Here is a 20,215-nt window from a genome sequence, read left to right as displayed (position 1 = left end):
GTTTCTTTTAATAATGTGTTCATCACCTCAGTAACTAATCGAGCTTAACCTGTTTTCAGATCTTTCAACTAATCGGGAACACATTTTCTGCCAATTATATTCAAAAAGAAAAATGTGCAGAGCTTGATAGTTTAATTTATAAAACTTAGCTTATTATATATATATAAAATATATATATATAAACTTAGCTCCTCTTTGCTCTGATGTTGATTCTAGCCAGCTACTCCCCGTCTGTCATCTGTTTTATTGAAAACTCACCTACTATAGACCTTTTTGTTCAGCGAAAAAAGCATAATAGAAGATATATAATTCAAAGTTACATTAGCTTTGACCGCTCATAGGGGCCTCTTCATTTTAAAAATTCATTAAGACTGTAGACAATGCCCTGCTGACAGGTATATCTGAAGCTATAATCCATCATTGCACCTTTTGAGCGTCTGGCCACATTTTTGTGTAGAGAGACGACTTTAATAGGAGAGGGCATCATAACAGTGTTGCGGAAGATGGACTGAAATTAAAGCTCAGTGCAATGAGCAGGATGAGAGCTGGTAATGATGGTTTCTCACCCATATTGTTTACAGTCACTAGAACATTTTATGATACCTGCTTGTTGTTTTTGCATTGTTGTTGACATTTGAAGTAAAGAACCTTTGAATCCAAACAGATTTTCCCAGGTATCATACCCATCAAAGGTAGTGTAATGTTATTAACCAAAATTTAGTCAATTTGATTTCCTTATACTTGTTTTGTGTATGTCTCTGCATGTGTGCTACAAATGCATGCCTATCCATTATCCAAGCATTTGAAATTCTTGGGTAATGGAGTACATCAATCTCCTGGGATTACTGGTGGGTGTGAACTGCCAGCCTGTGTGTGTGTGTGTGTGTGTGTGTGTGTGTGGACTGTGCTGCCGCTTCTTTTTTCAACATGGAGTCTAGTCATTAATCAGGATGGGGGTGTGCGTGGGAGGAGTTCACCTTCAGCAAACTGAAGAACCCTTCCGTGTGTATGTGTATGAGAGAGGGAGACAAAGAGATGGTGAGAGCTACAAATTGGCGCATACAGAGGGACAAATCTGTCTGTGTTTTGTATGTGTGCATGCTTGTATACTGTACAGTCATACAGAAATGTGTGCATTCCCGTCGATCCATTGACCTCTTATTTTCATATATATAGAAGAACAGCCGTGTCCACAGGCTGTGAGACGCTCAAATGGGCACCTCGGTTAGTCTGTCCCACATCCTCACCCACGCAGCGCATTATCATTGCTGTGCAAAGGCCAGTGGTCAGGGTTACAGAGTGAGGAAAAACCTTTAGAGAACTGAACTGTTTTTAGTTTGTTTTTTGAGAATAGGGAGGAAATTGAAGGTTTAGCAAAGAAAATTTTTCTGGTCACATCACTGCTACATCAATATGTCTCTTCTTTATTCTTTCCTTCCTTCTTCCTCCAGGGCAAAGACCTTCTGACCCAGAAGATTCCAGTGTGGCAACAGGCTTGCTCAGACCCCAACAAGCTGCCAGAGAGGGCCATGCTCCTTGCCCAGCAGATGGGCTCTGCCGCCCTTGGGGGCACAAGCCCCCTGCACACCTCCAAATCCAACCTGGTCATCTCAGACCCTATCCCTGGGGCCCAACCTCTTCCTGTACCCCCAGAGCTGGCTGTCTTTATGGGCAGTGGCCTGGGACACCCAGCGGTAGGTTTTAGGGAAATGAGTGGCTGATGAAGGCTAAAAATGTCCATTTTATTTATTTATATTTGTTCTGTGTTCAAAAGGAATTAAGATTTTGGTATTTATTTATTCATTTTTTGTGTCTTTATTTCTCATAGTCAAAAGAAGCTAACTTTAAGCTTGAGCAATTACTTAATTTTAAATTTAATTACATACTGTAGTCTTTGATATGACATCACAAACTTAAAACTTATTTTGATGTGTCCTTGTTTTTCTTAAGAGAGCTGAATTACTTAACTGGAATTGCTTTACTTCTGCCCCCCATAAAGATGCTAATCAGACAAACATCTCTCTAGTCTCACTTTAAAGATGGCACTAAAGTTAATGGGCTGTTTAGAGTCTACATTTCATGCTGTGCAGCAGCTGACAGGCTAGGCTTACATGAACTCACCAGACTTCATTTCTGCAAAGTCAACTCCAAAGTTATAATTTTTTGTTTTTGTTTTGGTTTTTTTTTTCTTATCAAGGTGAATTAACATTAATTTAGCAGATTAAGTAATGAAGTAATTTTACTATAGTGTTGCACAGGTGAAGCCATTTTCCCAATTTGACTTATTGAGTCCATATGTCCACTTGTTTATCCCAGAGGCTGATGGGCCCTGATGGTATGTCCATGGTCAATGGGACAACAGGAGTCCACGGGGAGGAGTATTGGACAGATGGAGGGACTATGTCCGTGTCCCAAGTCAGGCCTTCATCCCCTCAGACCCAAGCGCAGGGCCAGTCCCAGGCTCAGCCCCAGAGACAGGTCAGCGACGTCTACTCCAACACCCTCCCTGTCCGCAGGCCTGCCCCCGCCAAGAACAAGAACCCCGTGGGTAAGATATATGAGCACTGCTAGGAATTAATGAGCAAAAAAAATCATAAACCTATTCCTGTCATCATTTTACTTAAAGGTATATTGTGGAGCATTTAATATCACATAAATGGTTGCAATCACTTCCAGTTTGAGATCACCTACCAACTTGTATGTTAAATTACAAAGCTGGTTGCTGCTCTTCAGCATGTCAAAGGAGGACCAGGTAGAAGTACAACAGTAGAACAAACACTTGGAAACAATATTTATGAGAAATGTTGGCACAACATAGACTACCAATCATCTCCACTATAGTTTCCTTTGTTTATGGTGATTAGACAGTGAGTGTCAGTCAATCTGGCAGTGATGTACGGATGTTTAGAAATGTTGCCTTCAGTTAGTCAGAGCTTATGTGACCCTGGTGGTCTGAGCTCGTAATGAATTTCAGGTCTGACCATTGTTTCCATCTGCATACTCCTCAGGAGAGACACGGACCCTGCCCAGGTCCAGTTCCATGGCAGCAGGCCTGGAAAAGAACGGGCGTTCCCGTGTCCAGGCAATATTCTCCCACGCTGCAGGTGACAACGGCACCCTGCTCAGCTTCTCTGAGGGAGATGTCATCACCCTGCTAGTGCCTGAAGCCCGCGATGGCTGGCACTATGGGGAGAATGAGAAGAATAAGATGTAAGTAATGTATTCATTCTATTTTCCTTGAATCCATAGTGTGGCGACTGTCCCACATGTAGGTACTAGAAATGTAGTATAAGTATAACACGGTCATCACTTTTCTCAGGCGCGGCTGGTTCCCATTTTCCTACACACGTGTGCTCCCTGAGAGCGACAATGAGAAGCTCAAAGTGAAGTATGTAGCATTTTTCTATCATATGCTATAGTCGTAAATCCAAATGAGCCCAAGTCTGAGGCCATTGTTTTCTTCCCTTCCCAGTCTGCACCATGGGAAAAGTAGCAGCACAGGGAACTTGTTGGAGAATGATGGATCACTGCCCACACCTGACTATGGCCTGACCGCCCGACTGCTTGCACAGAGCCTAGCACAGACCCGCCCACGCCCCTACAGCATGGCAGGCTTCGGCACACAGGTAGATAAAATTTAACGTGCTGTATCCACCAGCACTTGTTACTCTTGCTCTGTTAATTTGTAGCCCCCCATCTGGTTTAGTCTTATGTTGCATAATTGGATATGAGTAATCCTGCAGTAACATTTGATGAGTTTCTGCTCCCACCTAGTGTTTGTATGCAAGTACAGCATGTTCTTCAATCCTAGCTATATAAGCAGACACAAGTAAGAAATATTACTTGTATCTTTTCAGCCTGCTATTGAGGATTATGATGGCCGCTTTGCCACAAGGTAAGTGCCTTTTCTGTCCTGCCCTGTAAGTAATGGATGATATGACTGCTGCTGCCATCTGAATTGTTTAACGTTGATAGTTTTTAGAATTAGTGACCTATCAGAAGAAGACATGTGAGCCAATCACCTTAGATAAATGGCATTTCATCTGAGTTACTACATGCTCAAGCCACTCAAGCGACAGCAAGGTAACTGCTTAACATACGCAGTGTCCCAATTAAATGCTACATACACATTCTAAGCATGTTTAGAGTATGTTGTGTAATGGGAAAATTTTGTGTTCTCTAAAAAGTCCGGATGGATCCTAAAACATGCTTGGTTTTGGATTGAGCTGTTGATGTACACCATATCACCATATCGGCACATATCGCATCATTTTGTGTTAGAATAAAATGGTGAAGTACACTGGTTTCTTAACAAACTACAAAGACTATTCTATGACATTTAGCATACTGTAAATAAATACTGTATACATGTGGTAGGGAAATAGGACACTTGGATTGGATAGTTCCACACAGTGTCACCCTCATGTACATAGTTCAAGGGGTATTTAGCATTGTTTGTTGCAGATTATTTATAACAATTATTCAGTAAGTCTATAAAATGTCAGAAAATAGTGACAATCACAATTTCCTAGAGCCGTCTTCAAATTACCTGTTTTGTCTGACCAACAGTCCATATCTATTTGAATAATCTTCACATCTGAGAAGCTAGAACCAGAGAATGTGTGACTATTTTGCCATGACAATTGATTTGTTGAATAATCAATTATCAAAATAACTGGCAGTGAATTCTTTTGTCAATCAACTAATCAATTGATAGAATCAGAACTAGTGAATAATATAGTAAGGCTCAAGCACTAGATTTTATTTTGCTGTAGTGTTAAAATCCCCAAGTCATGAGATGTATGCACAGTTCTGAAAATATATATTTTTTACAGTGTCTTCTTTGTCTTTTGCTCTTTGCTCTCGCTTATTTCACTTTTAAAATTTTTTTTTTTAAATAGATTTTTAAAGTAATGAATGCAGTCAAGTGGGGTCAGTGTCCTAGCTTATTGTCTGAGTGCTCGCGGCCCAGTATATTTTCACTTTAATCCTATCAAGTCCTTTGCTGACTCACCAGGGATGTGTGAGGTTAGGGTTAGGATTTATGCTGTGCCTGTTTCTGTCCAATCAGGGCGTACATCCTTGTGTACATGTATATAAATGTGTGTTTGTGTGAGAGACAGAGTGGGAGGGGGGGAGACAGTGTGTATGTGACCTTGTATCACTGTTTGGTGGAGTACATGTTGTGACAGTAGACATCATGCTGACTTCATCTCAGTCATCACTGCTTGTCAGCCTGGGGCTTTGGGCACCAGTGTCAAGCTGTTTTACATACTCTTGTCTGCTCTGAATGTGTTTTTTTCTGTATCAGTATTTAGAGACAACACTGTCCTGCGGGGTGTAGTCACCCCAAACAGACTAATCTGACACTACATCCCTCCAGCTAAGGAGATGACTTGATTTTCTCATCAACTCTAACTTCTTGGGTTTTGTCAACTTTTCCGCGACAGACAAATATTTACTAAAACTGCTTGATGTAGGCATTAATATCCAGCCAATACACTGATCTGGATTAAAAAGTGTTGATGAGGGAATTAGAAGTCTAATCTTCCTGATCATGGCAGGTGTGTTTGGAGTTGTAGGCGGGGCGAGGTAGATTTCCCGACCCCCACCTACATATCTCCTAAACTCTACCCTGCCTCCTTGTGCCTGTCTTGTCTTTCTCCATTTCTCTCTGAGTGTGTCCGACCTGGCAAGCTTCCTTCTCTCTTTGTTCCACAGTGACAGTCCTGATGGCAAATTGATTTCGACTGTGTGAGAACAGACATACAGACAGACACAGACAGCTCCGGATAGCACAGGGGCCTCTTCCTCCCCATCTTTCCCTCCTCTTAGCCTCCCTCCTGTCCGCTTATCTCCACCTCTCCTCCTCTGCCTCCACACACACCCCTTCTCCAAGTGGAAGAGGCCAGTTTCATCCCTCCTTTCTGTCCTCTCTTCCTCCCCGGGTCCCTCCTTTCCTCCTTCCATCCATCCTGGGGGCTGCTGCTGGTGGTGTCGGTGTGGACAGTAGCGGTTGGTGGGTGGAGGATTGCGTTGAGCGAGAGAGCCAGAGCGGGGCCTACCTGCTCGGCATGCAGCGATATGGACTCTGAGTACTCTATCTCTGATCACAGTCCACCATCATGGACTGATCTCTCAAGAGACTGCCTTTGCTACTGCTTGTCTTTCATGCATGTACATGGTTGTGTCATTTTGTCAAACTAAAGGACATGTTCATGTACTGTACAAGTGCCAAAAGACTTCAATGTGGTTGTACTAAAGCCACTGGCTGAATGGCCTTCTTTTTTAAGCACACGTTAGAGTTCCCATCCAACACACACGCTCATAAAAGCTTTGCTCAAAGTAAGGCTGTGCAGCAGATTACTATGTTTCTGTTCTGAGAGATCCCGTAGGTCGCGCTGTGCTTCCTCGTGTCAGTGCTAGACTTGATTTTCCGTCCAGAGGTTGTGTGTCATATCTGCCTTACTTTGCTTCTTTTTTTTTTTCTATTAAGCACATACTTTATGGGCAATGAAGCACATTTTCAAATTGAGCTTCAAGAATATACAGTATATATAAATATATATCTACATATATAGATTGTTTCCATCAGTCCACCAAATTGCACTGTATTATGATCATTGCAAAAACATGTTTTCCTATAAATTTTCAATTAAACTTTCCACCCTCGGCCCCACAGAAACTTTCTGCCACTCTTGGCCAAACTTACTGCCAAAATTGTCAGTTATAATAAAATGCCGTACTCTGATAACCTTCAGTTTGGTCGTTTTCTGAAGCTACAGCGAGTTTGGAGGGGTCTGTAATCTTCTGTTGCGTATCCTCAATAACAGCTGTGAATTAGTTTTAGGTTAAATGACAACCACGGCTTTTGCAGCTCTCAGTGTTATTTATGATTGTATTCCCTGAGTGGCTGTGTAGTTTTTGGTCTTTTTATTTAAAAAAAAAAAAAAAAAAATGTCCTTGTAAAAAGAAAAGTGTTTATCTTATGCATGCTGTGGAGGGAAACCAGAAAATGTGATACTGAAAATTGACCTTGAATGTATGGTGACTTTTTACAAAGGTATTCTAAATAAAACATAACTCTATATATTAATAAACGGTTTGGTCTGACGAGAAATCTGTTCTGTCAGTTCTGACATTTTCAGTTTTGTTGCACATTTTCCTTGTTTCTAAGTTATGGCTCTGAACTGATTTTCTTTCTCCCTTAAATGTTTGAATTAATTCCTTTTTTTTTTTCTTTTTTTTAAAAAACATTCTGTGTGAATCTTTTCAAGCCACAACTGTGTTTCAAGCATGCAGTTTCATCCCCTCCCCTAGTAACACCCATAGCATCTGTGCTGCTCTGTTTCATTGTAAAAAAACAACCGAGTGTGTCAGTGTGGTGGTGTTGTATACAGTATGTGCATTATGATTACGTGAACTCTGCCTGCTTATCTTATTTTTTTGGTTGTATTTCATACGTTTGGCTTATGTTTGATTTGTATTTGAAACAATAATGAACACAATTTAGCAGACAAAACTTCAGAACACCAGCCTGTTGACTGCATTGCATTTCCAGTAGTGTTGATTTCCACTAAGGCTCACATAGTTTAGGATTTAAAAAGGAGCATACAGTGTATGGCATGTTGAGCATGCGGTGTGTACTTCTGTTTTCCATCCCTCATTTCAGTTAAAGTTATTATTGTCAACCTACAGTATGCTCATCTTGCACCAGACTAACCAGCAGTGTCGTTACAAAATGTGACCCATGCATGATCTGAGAGGTGAGCCATTCAAACCCAAAGGTTCTCTTTACCTTCCAGTTTGGGTCCAGAATTGTCCCGGTTCTGAGGGAACAGGACCTCCGTAAGTCATGAGCCTCCATTGCCTTTCAGCCAACCAATCACTTTTCTCCTTCTCTCTTGTACTGCCTGGTTCTCTCTGCTGTCATTGGCTGTCTGGCTGCAGTAGGATGCTGGGAATCACTGGTCTTTTCTGTCCTTGGGCCTCCATGGATGTGGCAGCATTTGGTTCTGTCAGTCCTGAAGGCCTTGGGTTGTAAAAGAATTACTTTGATTTTTTTTTGTGTGTGTGTCTGTATCACAATATCACACAGAGGAGACACTAACCCTGCATGCGTGCCTTTTTCCCCATATTTTACTAGAGTTTTCTCACTACATGCTTGCTAAAACTCACAGTACTGCAACTGTTTGCTCAACTTAGTGTAAGAAACAAAAAATATGGGAAGGCCGATTTTCTTTTGGGTGTGGTTACGTAGTTTACCATGTATCTCTCTAAATGTGGTCATGTTTTCAACCTAACGGTCACTGTTCCTTGTCTCACCCCTCCTCTCCCCACAGTGACCGTTCCCTGGAGGTCTACCTCCGGCCCACCTTCATTGATGACCGATCTGCACCCATCTTCTACTAGCGGCCTGCTGTCCCCCTTTGTCCACTAATGGGCCCTTTTGAAGGGGAGAAAGAAAAATGCTAACATTGACATGTTTGAGCTGTATGATGTTAACACAAGAGGGCCCAGAAGTGTGATTGGGGGGGGGCGGGGGGGTTCACCTCAAGGAACATGTTACACTAAGAATATAGTTTCTCTGCCGTGGAAATTCACTCAGAGAATTTCCGGTTAATCCTCGATGTTTTTGCAAACATTTCCACAAACATTGAATGTTTCAGCCTGAACATTCTAGTGCAAGTGTGACAGTAGATTTTATTAGTTCTTCTCTAGATCACACGAGGTGTGGTTAAGGTGTGGCTAATAGGTTTTTACTAGTGATGCAGTCACATTGTTATTATTTATCTGCACTTCTACTATGGGATTTCAGTTTTTCTTCAACACTATACACTGTAAATTTAATTTGAGGATTATTTACATTAATGGGCAGTGAAGGCACACGCTGCATTAGTTGTTTTAAGTGCGGCTTGAGGGTGAATGTAAGATGGTCATAACGGTTTTCAGTGCATCACTGTAATATGCACTGAAGACAAAGTGTAGGTTTGATACTGCCACAGATAGCTAGCACTGAACAGTTCTTGAGTATAAGTCTGCTTTTGTTAAGTGATATAGTACTATATATTTACTAGTTGTGATACAGTATACCCACATTTTCAATGTGGGAACTGTGCCTTTCTTCTATTTTTTTTTTTTGGTTTGTTTTTTTAAACATATGCTTCATGCAGCATTGACCCAATCATTATGTAAACTGGTTTGAGGGCGTATGCATCAGTTTAACTTGTATTTTTTATATTCCTGAAAATATAAGTGGGATTATTTCAATATTTGTGTTGGTTGCTTAATGTCAAGATTTTTTTTTTTTTCTTTAATTCTTTTGCTTAACAAGCTCCAGTACAGTGCAATTGCAATTCCACCAAAATAATACAATATGTTGAATTGCTGTTCTTTCCTTTGCTTTAAATTTCAGTAATATCTAAGCTGCCAGATAGCCAAGAGATGAAATACAGTGCATACATAATGGGTCTTTTTTATATATACATTTGCTTTGAGGGAGTGGTAGCTTATCAGATAAGGTACAGTATTATCATAGCTTTTGATTCTCAGTATTATACATTCATCTGAGAGAGAAAAGCTTAGAGCAGAGGCATTTATAACTGTATGTGATGGAAAAGCAATGTGTAAATGAGCTGAAATGCCTCTTAGACTGCAATAAATCAACAGTTACATAATGAAAAGTAAATTTTCCATGGGTGAGTCCTTTACACTGAGTGGTATGATCAGGCTTTTATTACACAGCTCATTTGGGCAGCAAAATGCATTTTTTACTTTTTATATAGCTTTCCATTTTGTCCATTTGTCACTCTTGTCCCTGTTTGTATTATATCTGTACTGTACAGAAAGTGCATATAAATTATCTTGTCCAAAATAAATCTAAATGGGCACAAACCTCATACTTGCATGTTTTGGTATTTCATGTTTGTTTTGCATACAGTTACCCTCGACATCAATGCAGATAAATATATCACAGACACAAGAAGGGAAAAAAGTATTTGGATTTATTTGTTTAGGATAGTACAATAGCAATGAGTGAGGGGGGAAAATGGAAACAGCAATGATGTTACTACCGGTGCACAGAACAACCCACCTCACCTTCTGTGAAGATGTCTACCACTTTAGCCAATAAGCTTTGTAATATCTCTTTGGCAAATTTGAGAGACTGTCATCCTGGATGGCATCTTTTCAGATTTTACAAAAATACTAGCAACGTTTTCTTTTCTTGCTGAACTTAAAGGGCAAGGTGAGAGGAAACAGAATTGGCACTTGAGCTACAGAAGAGGGACAGGGGGAGGGAGCTGTCGATACAGCAGTAGTAATTCAAGTCAAGCTACCTGCTACATGTTGATAAAACATTCATACAATATGTGATATGTCATATTTTGAATGTCTTTTTGTTTTTTGTACACCTCAGACCCGGGCATTCAGCACAAATGTAATAGAATACACTATGTATGAGAATATGGACAAGACGTAGAAAATATGCATAAAGATGATACTGACATTCAACATATATGGCATACTGACATGACACCACTGAATTGTGTTGAAACAAATCTCTATCCCTTTGGTGTCCTCCTATTGCTAATGAAATATAAAATAAACAAAGCTAATATGCCACAAAATAAAGTGAACCTGTAGCTGGCACCGTGGACACAAATAGGGAAACTCACATGTTTAGATATGTCCGTCCAGGATGGCGAAATGCAGAGTCATCACTTCTACAAATAAAGACCCAGTTTGGCTATACAAAGTGCTTCAGACAGATATGGCAACTGTAGACATATGTTGTAGGTCATCATTAACCAGAGTGAGTGAGTGACTGAGTGGTGGTCATAATTAGGGAGCAACAACGCATTGATTTCCTGTAGTATGTTTCCAATAACATGGCATACCGAGTCCCACCATCAATATGATTTGGATATGACTTGGATTAAGAGACTAATTAAGTTTCAGCACCTTCATCTTCAAACACGATCACCACCACCCACATTATAAAAGTCCAATTTTGTGTTTGGAAATCCACCACAGCTTATGTAACAAATCAACAAGCATTGTTCTCTGGCTCCAACAATAACAACTGTAACAGTCTTTTAAAATGCCAAATAGCAGATGGACCAAGGCAGCAAATGAGAGGAGCAGCTATGAAGCCTGTCATTTCACTATGTTTTTCTCCTTTTACCTTTATTTATTTTCTTTAATAATTAATAATTCACAAATGTAATGACCTGTGCGGTCATCAACAGGAACTGATGCTTCATTGAGCAAGTTATTTTCATATACTGTATGTTAAAAGTAATATACTATTTCTGCAAACAATATGATCTGATTTGTATCCACTATCAGGTTGTCATACCAGCAGCTATCGCTCGTCACAAGATTAAACAACAAAACAAAGTGTGCAAATAATTGAGGGTCTTTCACTAGAATATGAGGCACTGTCTCATAAAAGGTCACCAGGGTCAGATGGCCCAAACGTTGATAAAAATAAAACTCTATAAAACATCTAGATAGCTTTTCTGTGGCGAGAAGGGCCAGGACTCATCTTCCTCCTGTGAGGGCCGTAGAGCACTCAATCTTTCGGACTATCTTCACTGTTCCCTGTTGGAAATAATTGATTGGAAATTAAGTATTGCAACGTTCATTGCAAGAGAGACTTAACAAATTGCTTAAGAGATTCTCTACCCAAAAACATTCTTTTTCTGTCAATTACTTACCTCCTGGTGTGCTTTAAAGGTAGCTTTTAAAGATTAGCTTTTTTGTTCCCCATAGAGAAAATGTGTTTCAGAGACAGTAGATTCCAAGGTTTTTACAGAAGGAATAAAATAGTATACTTCTCAAAACCACTTTTAATTAACTTCTCTGCTCAGTATATTTACACTTGGTGTGCTGCAAACTATCAAATATTTACCAAAATATCTCTCACTACACTGATTATGTATTGTGTTATGTTAGAAAGTCGCACAAAAGCTACAACAGTGAAGGACACAACTTCCATTTTTTACCAGCCACATGTCAAACCTATGTAGGGTTGGTATTTTATGCTAAAAAGGTTTGTTGGTGGAGTATCACTTAGGCATTATGTGCACCAAATTTTAGAAAAACTTCTTATTTGCTACAATTTTAAACTCCGACTGAAATAACGTTTAGTAAAAAAAAGATGTCAGTGTTATTTTAAATTTATGATCAATTGTTTTTTATTAAGTAAGGGAAAGGGTTTGGGGAGGGAAATAAGTACACAAACTTGCATTGTAGCTTACAAGGCATGGGCAAACGGTGTGTCTTTATCAGTGGTATTGCAGAGTAAGAATCAAACCAGCACTTAATTTCAAGTTCAACCCGCTAAGATGCAGTATCCATGTTTGTGAGTTAGATAAGAAGTAGACTTTAGCAGGAAAGTTAATGTGGGTTGTTGTTCACAGTCTGCAGCACTTGTGTTGTGCAGCAGGCTGCCTTCTGGTTCAGCGTGATGACCTGCCTGCTCTGCCTTTGACAGAATTGTGGCATTACTGCTTTTTGCAAATATGGTTTAAAATGAAGCGATATAATTGTCCATTTGGGAAAAAAAAGGTTCTAAAAGTTTAGTGACAGCTGGACTTGGAAATATTGGGTGACTGGGAATTTGAGATCATATTTTCAGTGTAAATAATTTAACAAAACACAACAGTCCAACTTTGTATGAAAGACCGTTAATACAGACCTGTTGCCGAGCCCATGTGGGGGTCCGAGACATGTGTGATAGAGAATCGTGAGACCATAAAACGGTTAAGTGCTACAGCTACAGGTTTAGGAGGCTCAGGGCTGTTGGAGGTGGATGTGGGTGAGGACCGAGGCTCGGGGATGGTGTCAGGTGAGGTTGGGCGGGGCTCAAACGAGAGGTCATCTTCCCATTCATAACCCCCACCTGAATGCACACAGATTACAGTTAAGACAAATCAACTAGGGTTACTCTGTAACATTTTATGTACTTGAAAAACTCACCCTCTTCTGAGTTGTTCCCATCTGTTTCTTCAGAAACACAGAACGTTTCGCAGGATTGAGAGTCAAATTCAGGGTCAGGTTGCAGCTGGTGGTCAGAGGTTTTTTCCTCTGGAGATTCCTGCCCACTGGACTCTGAGAAGGTGTAGTCTGCCAGCTCTCCTGTGGGGCTCTCCTGGAAGTCATGAACAAATATTCTTCAGTCACCCTAAAGAAATAAAATAATGCACATACTGCATTTGAGCAGTTTAACGTGTCATACCTGGTCAAAAAGAAACACTGTAACATCATCAAAAAAGGACACCGCTTTTTTCTTCCTCTCCAACTCGTCACAGAAGGACTGGGTGAGCAGGGTGGGCATCTTCAGGAGGCTGCGGAGGTGTCTGGCCCTGCTGCAGTCGCTTACCACCACCGGCACTGTGGTGAAATCCTCCTCATTCTCCTCGCTGTCTTCATCTTGGATGTTGTAGGTCCTCAACTCCTCATCAGACTCGCTGTCATCGGAGTCATCTTCCTCCTCCGCCTCCTCCAGCGGCGCTCGCACGCTTTCTCCACACAGCTCCAACAATGACGAGGAAGAGGACAGGTCAGCAGGGCCGTTGGATTCGTCACATAAGCTGTCCTGTGAGCCACATTCCTCTGCATCTATGTCCTCAAAATCTTCCTCATTTATTCTCACCCCCTCCCTTCTGTTCTCCAGCTCTTCCTTGACATGGTTGAATTCTGGCAGCTCCTCCTCCTCCGTGGATCCATCACCATTTTCATTTTCTTTGGGGGCCTCATCTCTGTAGTCAGTTATGGTGGAGTCAGAATGCAAAGACTGGAGAGAGGAACAATCTTCTGCTCTTCTGTTCCCCTCGTCACGGTTTCCCGATGCCTCCTGTACAGTGGAAGAGGATTCAGACCCAAGAGAGGAGCTGAGCTCTGAGGGAGGCTCCTCTCCTGAGGGCTCTGTCTCCAACCCGAGATCATCACCTGCAGGGGCAGACTCTTTGGTCAAGCAGCCGCCCATCTGTGGAGGAAACGGTGACAACATAGAAAACCCAGGGGTGGGAAGGGAATGGGGTGAATTAGGGTCATCCTCCAAGAGATGAACCAAAACACAACTTTTGATGTGCCTTAGGTTTGTTAAATGTTCCTTGTTGTTGAATTGCCTTTTGACACAATCATCATCCCGGATGGAGCTCAATTTCTCAGGTGGGAATTCACGGTTACTTGGACCTGCATAGAACTTGCTGCCTTCATCTTGAGGGGTCCTCTCATTTTCAGCATCATAGTCAGAGAAATAGGCTGAGTCCCTGTAGGGGTTCTTATCAGTCAGGCCCTTTAACTGCAGCTCTGATGTGCTTGTGGATGTGCAGATCCCTTGGCCCAAACCCACCTGCAGAACTAGTTCAGGTTCTCCACCCAGCCTCGGGCTCCTCTCACCACCTCGGGGATCTCCAAGCTCTTTGAAGAGAAACTCTGGAGATTCATTGTTCTCTGTATCATAACCACTGTCCAGGGACTTAGGTAGGACAGGGGTTCCTATGGGATCAGGACTGAAGGCCTGATCACAGGTGCTTGCCATCGATGAGGACAGATTAAGCGTGTCTACGGAGTCAGGGGTTCCATCTGCATTCTTCAATGGGCTCAGCTCTTCCTCCTCTCCCTCAGCATAGTCCAGGTTGAAGTCGGCAAAGATCCCCGACGTAATATCTGTGATGTCATCGTCATCATCCTCACTGTAGTCACCGAGCTCAATCAGGCTAATACTGGAGTCTCTGACACCCACGCCACTGTCCAACGCTCTGCTACTTTCTGATGTCTCTGGATAGTTCAGCCTCTTGTCTCCCAGCCCAACAGAGATTCCTGTTGAAATCCCCTCCCAGATGCTACCTCTCTGCTTCACTGACAAGGCTCCTGTTTGACCAGTCTGAGGCTCCTTGAAAGAGGATGGGGACTTTGTATTATAGCTTCCCTCAGGTATCATCTTAGGCTCAGAGTACAGTCTCTCTCCATTAAGCACCAATTGCTTTTCATATTTCACCTCATTTCTTCCACCACCATCTGTACCTCTGGTATTAATACTTGAGCTGGTAAGAGAATCAATACTTCTTAGATTGTCTGCAGTTAAGTTCCTTTCCACTTGAGTGGCAGCTTCCTCTCTTTCTTTGTGACATAAGTGAATGTATGATCCTAATTCGATGGCCTTGGTAGCAGCGTTACAACCAGAGTCTCCTCCTTCTGCTTCCAAGGTGCCACAGGACCTGGAGCTGTGGAAGGTTCTGGTGGTGGCCTTGGTTAAAGACCATAATTCTGTTGTGTTAGAGTGAGTAGTATATTGAAGGTCCAGATAGCCGTCATGCCCACTGCCTGTCTGTCTGCTGTCAAAGCTCAGGCTATTATTGTTTGCTGAATAGTTTGAGGTCCAGTTAGTGGCCTCTCCTTCAGAGAAAAGGTCATCCTCAATGTCTTCACCACTCCGCTGGCCCACTAGCAGGCCGTCATCTGACCCTAAATCAATGCTAATGTGGTTAACAATGGGCAGGGTCTTCCTGAGGGGACCCATCATATTATGGCAGCTTTCATTAACTGTGCTATGACCTGTGCTTGCTTCAAGGTAGGGATCACAGAACCCTAAGCTGGGGCTGCTGGCTGCTTGTGACAAACTGCGTGGGTTTTCTAAACGCCCCACTGGATGGACAAGGTTTGATCTGGACTCTGGTGACGTATCCAGTTCAGACTGACAGGATTGGTGACGTGTCTCGTATGTGGATGACTGTTCACAGTATGCTGTGTCTTCCTGTCTGGATGAGAAGCAGTTGTGGGGGTGGCCTGACTTTACAGGGCTGGTGCTGGATGCCTGTCTCAGCAGTGGCTCCATGGTTAGCTGGACTGTGGGGCTTGAATCAGAGTCATCAGCAGAAGATTTAGTGTTGTCAGCAGTGGACCAGTAAGCACTGGGCTGTGCCGTGGATGAACCAGTCCGACTCTCAGAGGACAACCTGCTGCTGCTGGCCTCCAGTCCTGGGCTGAAGTCCACCATGCTGTCCTCAAGGTTAATGTTACACTCTACTGGTTCCTCTATGCGAATGTAGTACTCGCTGCTGACTGAGGGACTGTGGGCACTCAACACTGGGACCACACCCGGGTGTTCTGGTTCATAGTAGGATGGAGATATGCTTGAGGTCAGGCTTTCACTCTTGCAGCCCCCTGAGCTGCTTCCTTTACATGAATAGTAGATATCCTGGTAATGTGGGTTCCCCTGGCCCAGTGGCCCACTGGTGGAGGAGGAGCAGTAGGGCTGCTCAGCTCGGGCCTGCTCCCACTTGTACTCAAAGTTGAGACCATGGCTGGTCTCTGTGACAGTCAGTAGGTCATCTCCTGTGTCAGAATGGAAGCTGTCAGGGAAGTGCTCCAGGAGGGGGAAGGAGGACGAGGCAGAGGAGGCCAGCTCCACTGCCTGAGTTTGGTCTGCACCGGGGATGTAAGCAGAGGCAGGTGTAGGGGTCAGGGCTAAGGCTGTGGACATAGCTGTGTGGGAGGTGCTACCAAGCAGGTTGGGTCTCAAGGTATTCCAGCGTTGTTCAAAATCTTCCTCAGCCTCACTGGAGCCTTTGGCACATAAGTATGTGACCAGAAGGTGTACTTCCTCACTGCTGGGTCTCAGCTCTGGCTGCAGCCAGCAGAACTGCATCACCTCATACCTGGACAGATATGACAGAAGGCAAAGAAGAAATCAACAAGTTATAACTATGTTACTCCGCATGTCTGCATATCGGTTAGGTCAGAAGAACTTATTAATATCTTAAGATATAGATTTTTATGTAAGGAGAGAAATATTCAAAAGTTAAAGAAGTGATTTTAGACTAACAACAAGTCAATATAAAAGAAAACTTTCTTGCAACACCTGATTCTTGTGTTTGTCTCTAGCCAAGACATAGAGTATACGAAGGAAATGCAGTGCAGGTGTAGTTAGAAGATACTTACATTCCTACTTGTGTGTATGTTGTGTGTGTGTGTGGCTCCTCAGTGTTGGTACCAAGCACGTTTAATTTAGCGAGTAACAATTTTGAAAAATAAATAAGTAAACCCAATATTTGGCTGGCTTCCCAGGTGAAGATGAATAAGCTGATTCAACACTGGTTGATGCCAAGGGGATCATAAAAAATACGGAGAGTATTGATCATGCCCTTGCTAGCAAAGAAAAATGTTGCTACAGTGGACTGATGCACCACCATAAGCAGAAAAAGATTTTAAGAACAGGACACACGTGCTCATAAGAAATTAATTGGTCAGTGAGACCTGAAGGCTTTGTAATGTCTAAAATGATATTCTGTTCGCCTGTGCATGTACAGTATGTCTACCCGAGTGTGTGGGCATGCAACTATGTCTCACCAGCGCTCAGCCATGGGGAATTGGAGCTGGGGTTTGGGTAGTTTGAGCTGCTGCTCCTTCACAGTATATGTCAACACCTGTCTGTCAGAGTAGTGTCTGTACGGCTGGTTTCCCAGCTCAAACAGCTCCCACACAGTCACCCCCAGTGACCTGGAACAAGCAAAGAAATCATTAAGTGTGTTCACCACTCGTACCCCAGATATGACAATGTCCCAAACAAGCTGTTCAGTTCATAGAGTAGCCTTTCTTATGTGTTGTCACAAGTATCATTGTACTGTTTGTTCCCATTTTTATACACACCATATGTTGCTGGATTTTGTTTGGTCAACGACCAGCAGGTTTCCATGGACCTCGTCTATGAGCTCAGGTGCAATCCAGCGCAGGGGCACCCAAATCTGGTCTTGTGTAACATAATAGTCATCCTATAGAACAAAAAAACAAACAAACATATTTGAGTACTGATAAGGCAATAAGATAGTAGTAAGCAGTAAGCAGTAGTGCAATAGAGACATTATCAACAGACAGTCTGACCTTATATCGGTTGTGAGAAAGGCCATAATCTCCGATCTTAACTGACATTTCTGAAGTTAGCAGGCAGTTTCGCAAGGCCAGGTCGCTGTCAAAACAAAGGAAACTGTCATCTAATATACAGTACAACTTATTTATTTTTGTACTTTAAAGGCCCTGAAACCCTTTTTTTCTCAATCAGCTTCTTACTAGGAGCAATAAAATCGCATGTGAACCGTTTTAGGTTTAATTTTTCTATAGTTTGCTTGAAAAAAAGTGATGTAGGCACATAATTCCATGCACCAACTGGGATTTAGAAACGTTTTAATCAAAATGTCTACATCTGTGGGATTGTTTAGTTATTTTGACAGGCCATTATTAGTCAAACTTGATGGATGATTCCAAACTTTAACATTTGTTGCTTATTTATTTATGTTATAGAGAAATACTTTGAAACCAAGTTTTCAGGGGCTTTAAAGTGTTCCTGGAAATTATATGACTATTATTGCAATATGTCAGTGAATAGGTCTCACTGCATTCTGATTATCCGACGTAGCATCAAATGTGTACATGTATTATATCTTCTCACCTGACCATGTAAAGACACAGACTAAACTAAGTCACTTTGTTTACCACAAACAGGGAGCACTTTCGCCTGGCAGCCACTGATTGGTTGCTATGGCAGCCACCGCATGCCTGAGAGAGAGCGAGATGGGGCTCGCCCCCGGCAACAAAATCACTGATGCTGGAGTTTGTGACAACTACTCAGGCAGCACCAGGATGTTGTTGCAGGGAGAGACCAGCAGAGGGCGCACAGAACATTCAAGTGGATTCTTCCTTTCAAGGGCATTAACATTCAGGTTGATGAAGGTAATTATAACTGGACTGACTGATATACTGCACCTGTGTATAAAGTTGTATTTGTGGAGGTGCACAAGCCCTGAGGCAATGTCACACGCCATTCGCTGGAGGATCAAAGGGTCAGGAGTCTCGGCGTCAGCAACCCGACAACTGCGCAGGTAGCTCTTCAGATCACCCTGAGAGAGAAAGGAAATGAAGTTGTTAGCTGCTCTGGCAGTTTATGAATAATCCACACAACAATGCACCAAGAAAGTGAATAATGACTTGTTTGAGACGGACTGAATAAACATAATTTGATCATTAAAACGTGTCCCACCAGAGGGCAAAACTCCATGACCAGCAGATAAGGAGTGACCTCTGAGCACTGTGCCAGGCACTGCAGGAGGGCAGGGTGCTGGAGGGTTCTGGAGGGGGAAACAGGACTTTGAGTAGGTATAAACGCACAAAGACCGTACATAAAATAAATTATCTGATCACTACTACGTGGTGCTATTCATTTGTTGAAGGGCTCTGCTGTGCAATCTCTGATATTTCAGTGAACTGACCGGTTTGGCTGCACCTCCTCCAGGAACTGCATCTGATCCTGGACACTGGCACTGGCCTTCAGCTCCTTCACCACCACCTGGGTGGTGCTAAGGCCTGCATTGACCTCGCCCAGCAGAACCTGAGAAGTACACATAGGAGGAGGACTTTTATAGCAAACTAGGAAGGGAGAATGTGCGATAAAAAAAAGCAAAAGAAGAATGAGAATGGTGTGTGATCACATCTAGGAAGTGTTACAGCAGCATGCACCATCCAGTAAATTGTGAGGAATTTACTGTGACTGTGAATTTCAACTCTTCTCCCATGGACTCAACACCCTAACATGAGTGCCAACGATTAGCCTCGCTAGAAAGAGATAATCATCACATTACCCTCGCATTCCACACAGAGTGGAAAGCACATTGGAGTATAGTTAGTACAGTGAGGACAAAGGCAGTTGAAACACCTTAAGCAAGTATTCATGAGCATAACGGCGGTGCTTCTGGACCCCCCCAAAAACTCACACAATACGTGCTTGGATGTATGTTTTAAAAACAGAAACATCTTAGTTTTACCTTGCCGAACCAGCCATGTCCAATCTCCTTTAGATAGAGCAGGCTATGGCGACCGAGGTCTGATGACTTCAACAGCTGGACTGGGAAGGAACAGTAAGAAAGACATAAGATTCCTTATAGATGGGAAAAATAGACAGTTATAGCTGAAAATAAGTGATTAAGGGAAAGGAAACAACAGAGATATAGGACATATTTCAATATAATAAAAAACAGAAGAGAATGGACAGAGAAACATCACAAAGTTAAGAAGAGAACTCACTGAAGAGGCGAGAATGCCTGAAGGCAAATAAACCCAGACTGTAACACCCCAGCTAGATTAAATAAATATCTACAAGCACAAGGGTACAGCCATCACACACAAAAACACAAATTCATTCTGCATATTATAC

At 42.4% G+C, this 20,215-nt stretch overlaps 2 protein-coding genes across 10 annotated transcripts in view; one reads left to right on the top strand and one right to left on the bottom strand.

Annotated features, from left to right (window-relative positions):
• Nucleotides 1-9,899, top strand: part of baiap2a (BAR/IMD domain containing adaptor protein 2a) — a 52,209-nt gene extending 42,310 nt beyond the window's left edge. The window contains exons 8-15 of one of the 8 annotated variants that reach the window (XR_005442265.1): nt 1,452-1,694; nt 2,317-2,548; nt 3,009-3,210; nt 3,320-3,388; nt 3,473-3,626; nt 3,858-3,895; nt 7,699-7,848; nt 8,343-9,899. Coding sequence is in view for 7 of the 8 variants with exons in the window: in XM_038701952.1 (XP_038557880.1) it covers nt 1,452-1,694; nt 2,317-2,548; nt 3,009-3,210; nt 3,320-3,388; nt 3,473-3,626; nt 3,858-3,895; nt 6,011-6,095 (1,023 nt within the window). In the remaining variant the exon portion in view is untranslated. Of the gene's footprint in view, nt 1-1,451; nt 1,695-2,316; nt 2,549-3,008; nt 3,211-3,319; nt 3,389-3,472; nt 3,627-3,857; nt 3,896-5,721 lie in introns of all 8 variants that reach the window. The other 7 variants (XM_038701988.1, XM_038701961.1, XM_038701952.1 and 4 more) reach the window with 7 other exon arrangements.
• Nucleotides 9,900-9,983: 84 nt separating this feature from the next.
• aatka (apoptosis-associated tyrosine kinase a) overlaps nt 9,984-20,215 on the bottom strand; it is a 31,875-nt gene continuing 21,643 nt past the window's right edge. For both annotated transcript variants that reach the window (XM_038701929.1, XM_038701937.1), the window contains 11 exons: nt 19,827-19,906; nt 19,275-19,393; nt 19,046-19,133; nt 18,772-18,905; nt 17,893-17,977; nt 17,662-17,783; nt 17,362-17,511; nt 13,244-16,670; nt 12,985-13,156; nt 12,704-12,907; nt 9,984-11,604 (listed from right to left, as the gene is read on the bottom strand). In XM_038701929.1, coding sequence (XP_038557857.1) covers nt 11,576-11,604; nt 12,704-12,907; nt 12,985-13,156; nt 13,244-16,670; nt 17,362-17,511; nt 17,662-17,783; nt 17,893-17,977; nt 18,772-18,905; nt 19,046-19,133; nt 19,275-19,393; nt 19,827-19,906 — 4,610 coding nt within the window. In that variant the 3' untranslated portion in view covers nt 9,984-11,575. The remainder of the gene's footprint in view (nt 11,605-12,703; nt 12,908-12,984; nt 13,157-13,243; nt 16,671-17,361; nt 17,512-17,661; nt 17,784-17,892; nt 17,978-18,771; nt 18,906-19,045; nt 19,134-19,274; nt 19,394-19,826; nt 19,907-20,215) is intronic.

This window comes from Micropterus salmoides, unplaced genomic scaffold (assembly GCF_014851395.1).
Source record: "Micropterus salmoides isolate LMB-PRFRI ecotype aquatic unplaced genomic scaffold, ASM1485139v1 Ms_hic_scaffold_10, whole genome shotgun sequence".
NCBI classification, from domain to species: Eukaryota; Metazoa; Chordata; class Actinopteri; order Centrarchiformes; family Centrarchidae; genus Micropterus; species Micropterus salmoides.
The sequence above is the reverse complement of the archived record's forward strand: the minus strand, read 5'-3'. Positions and strand labels throughout refer to the sequence as shown.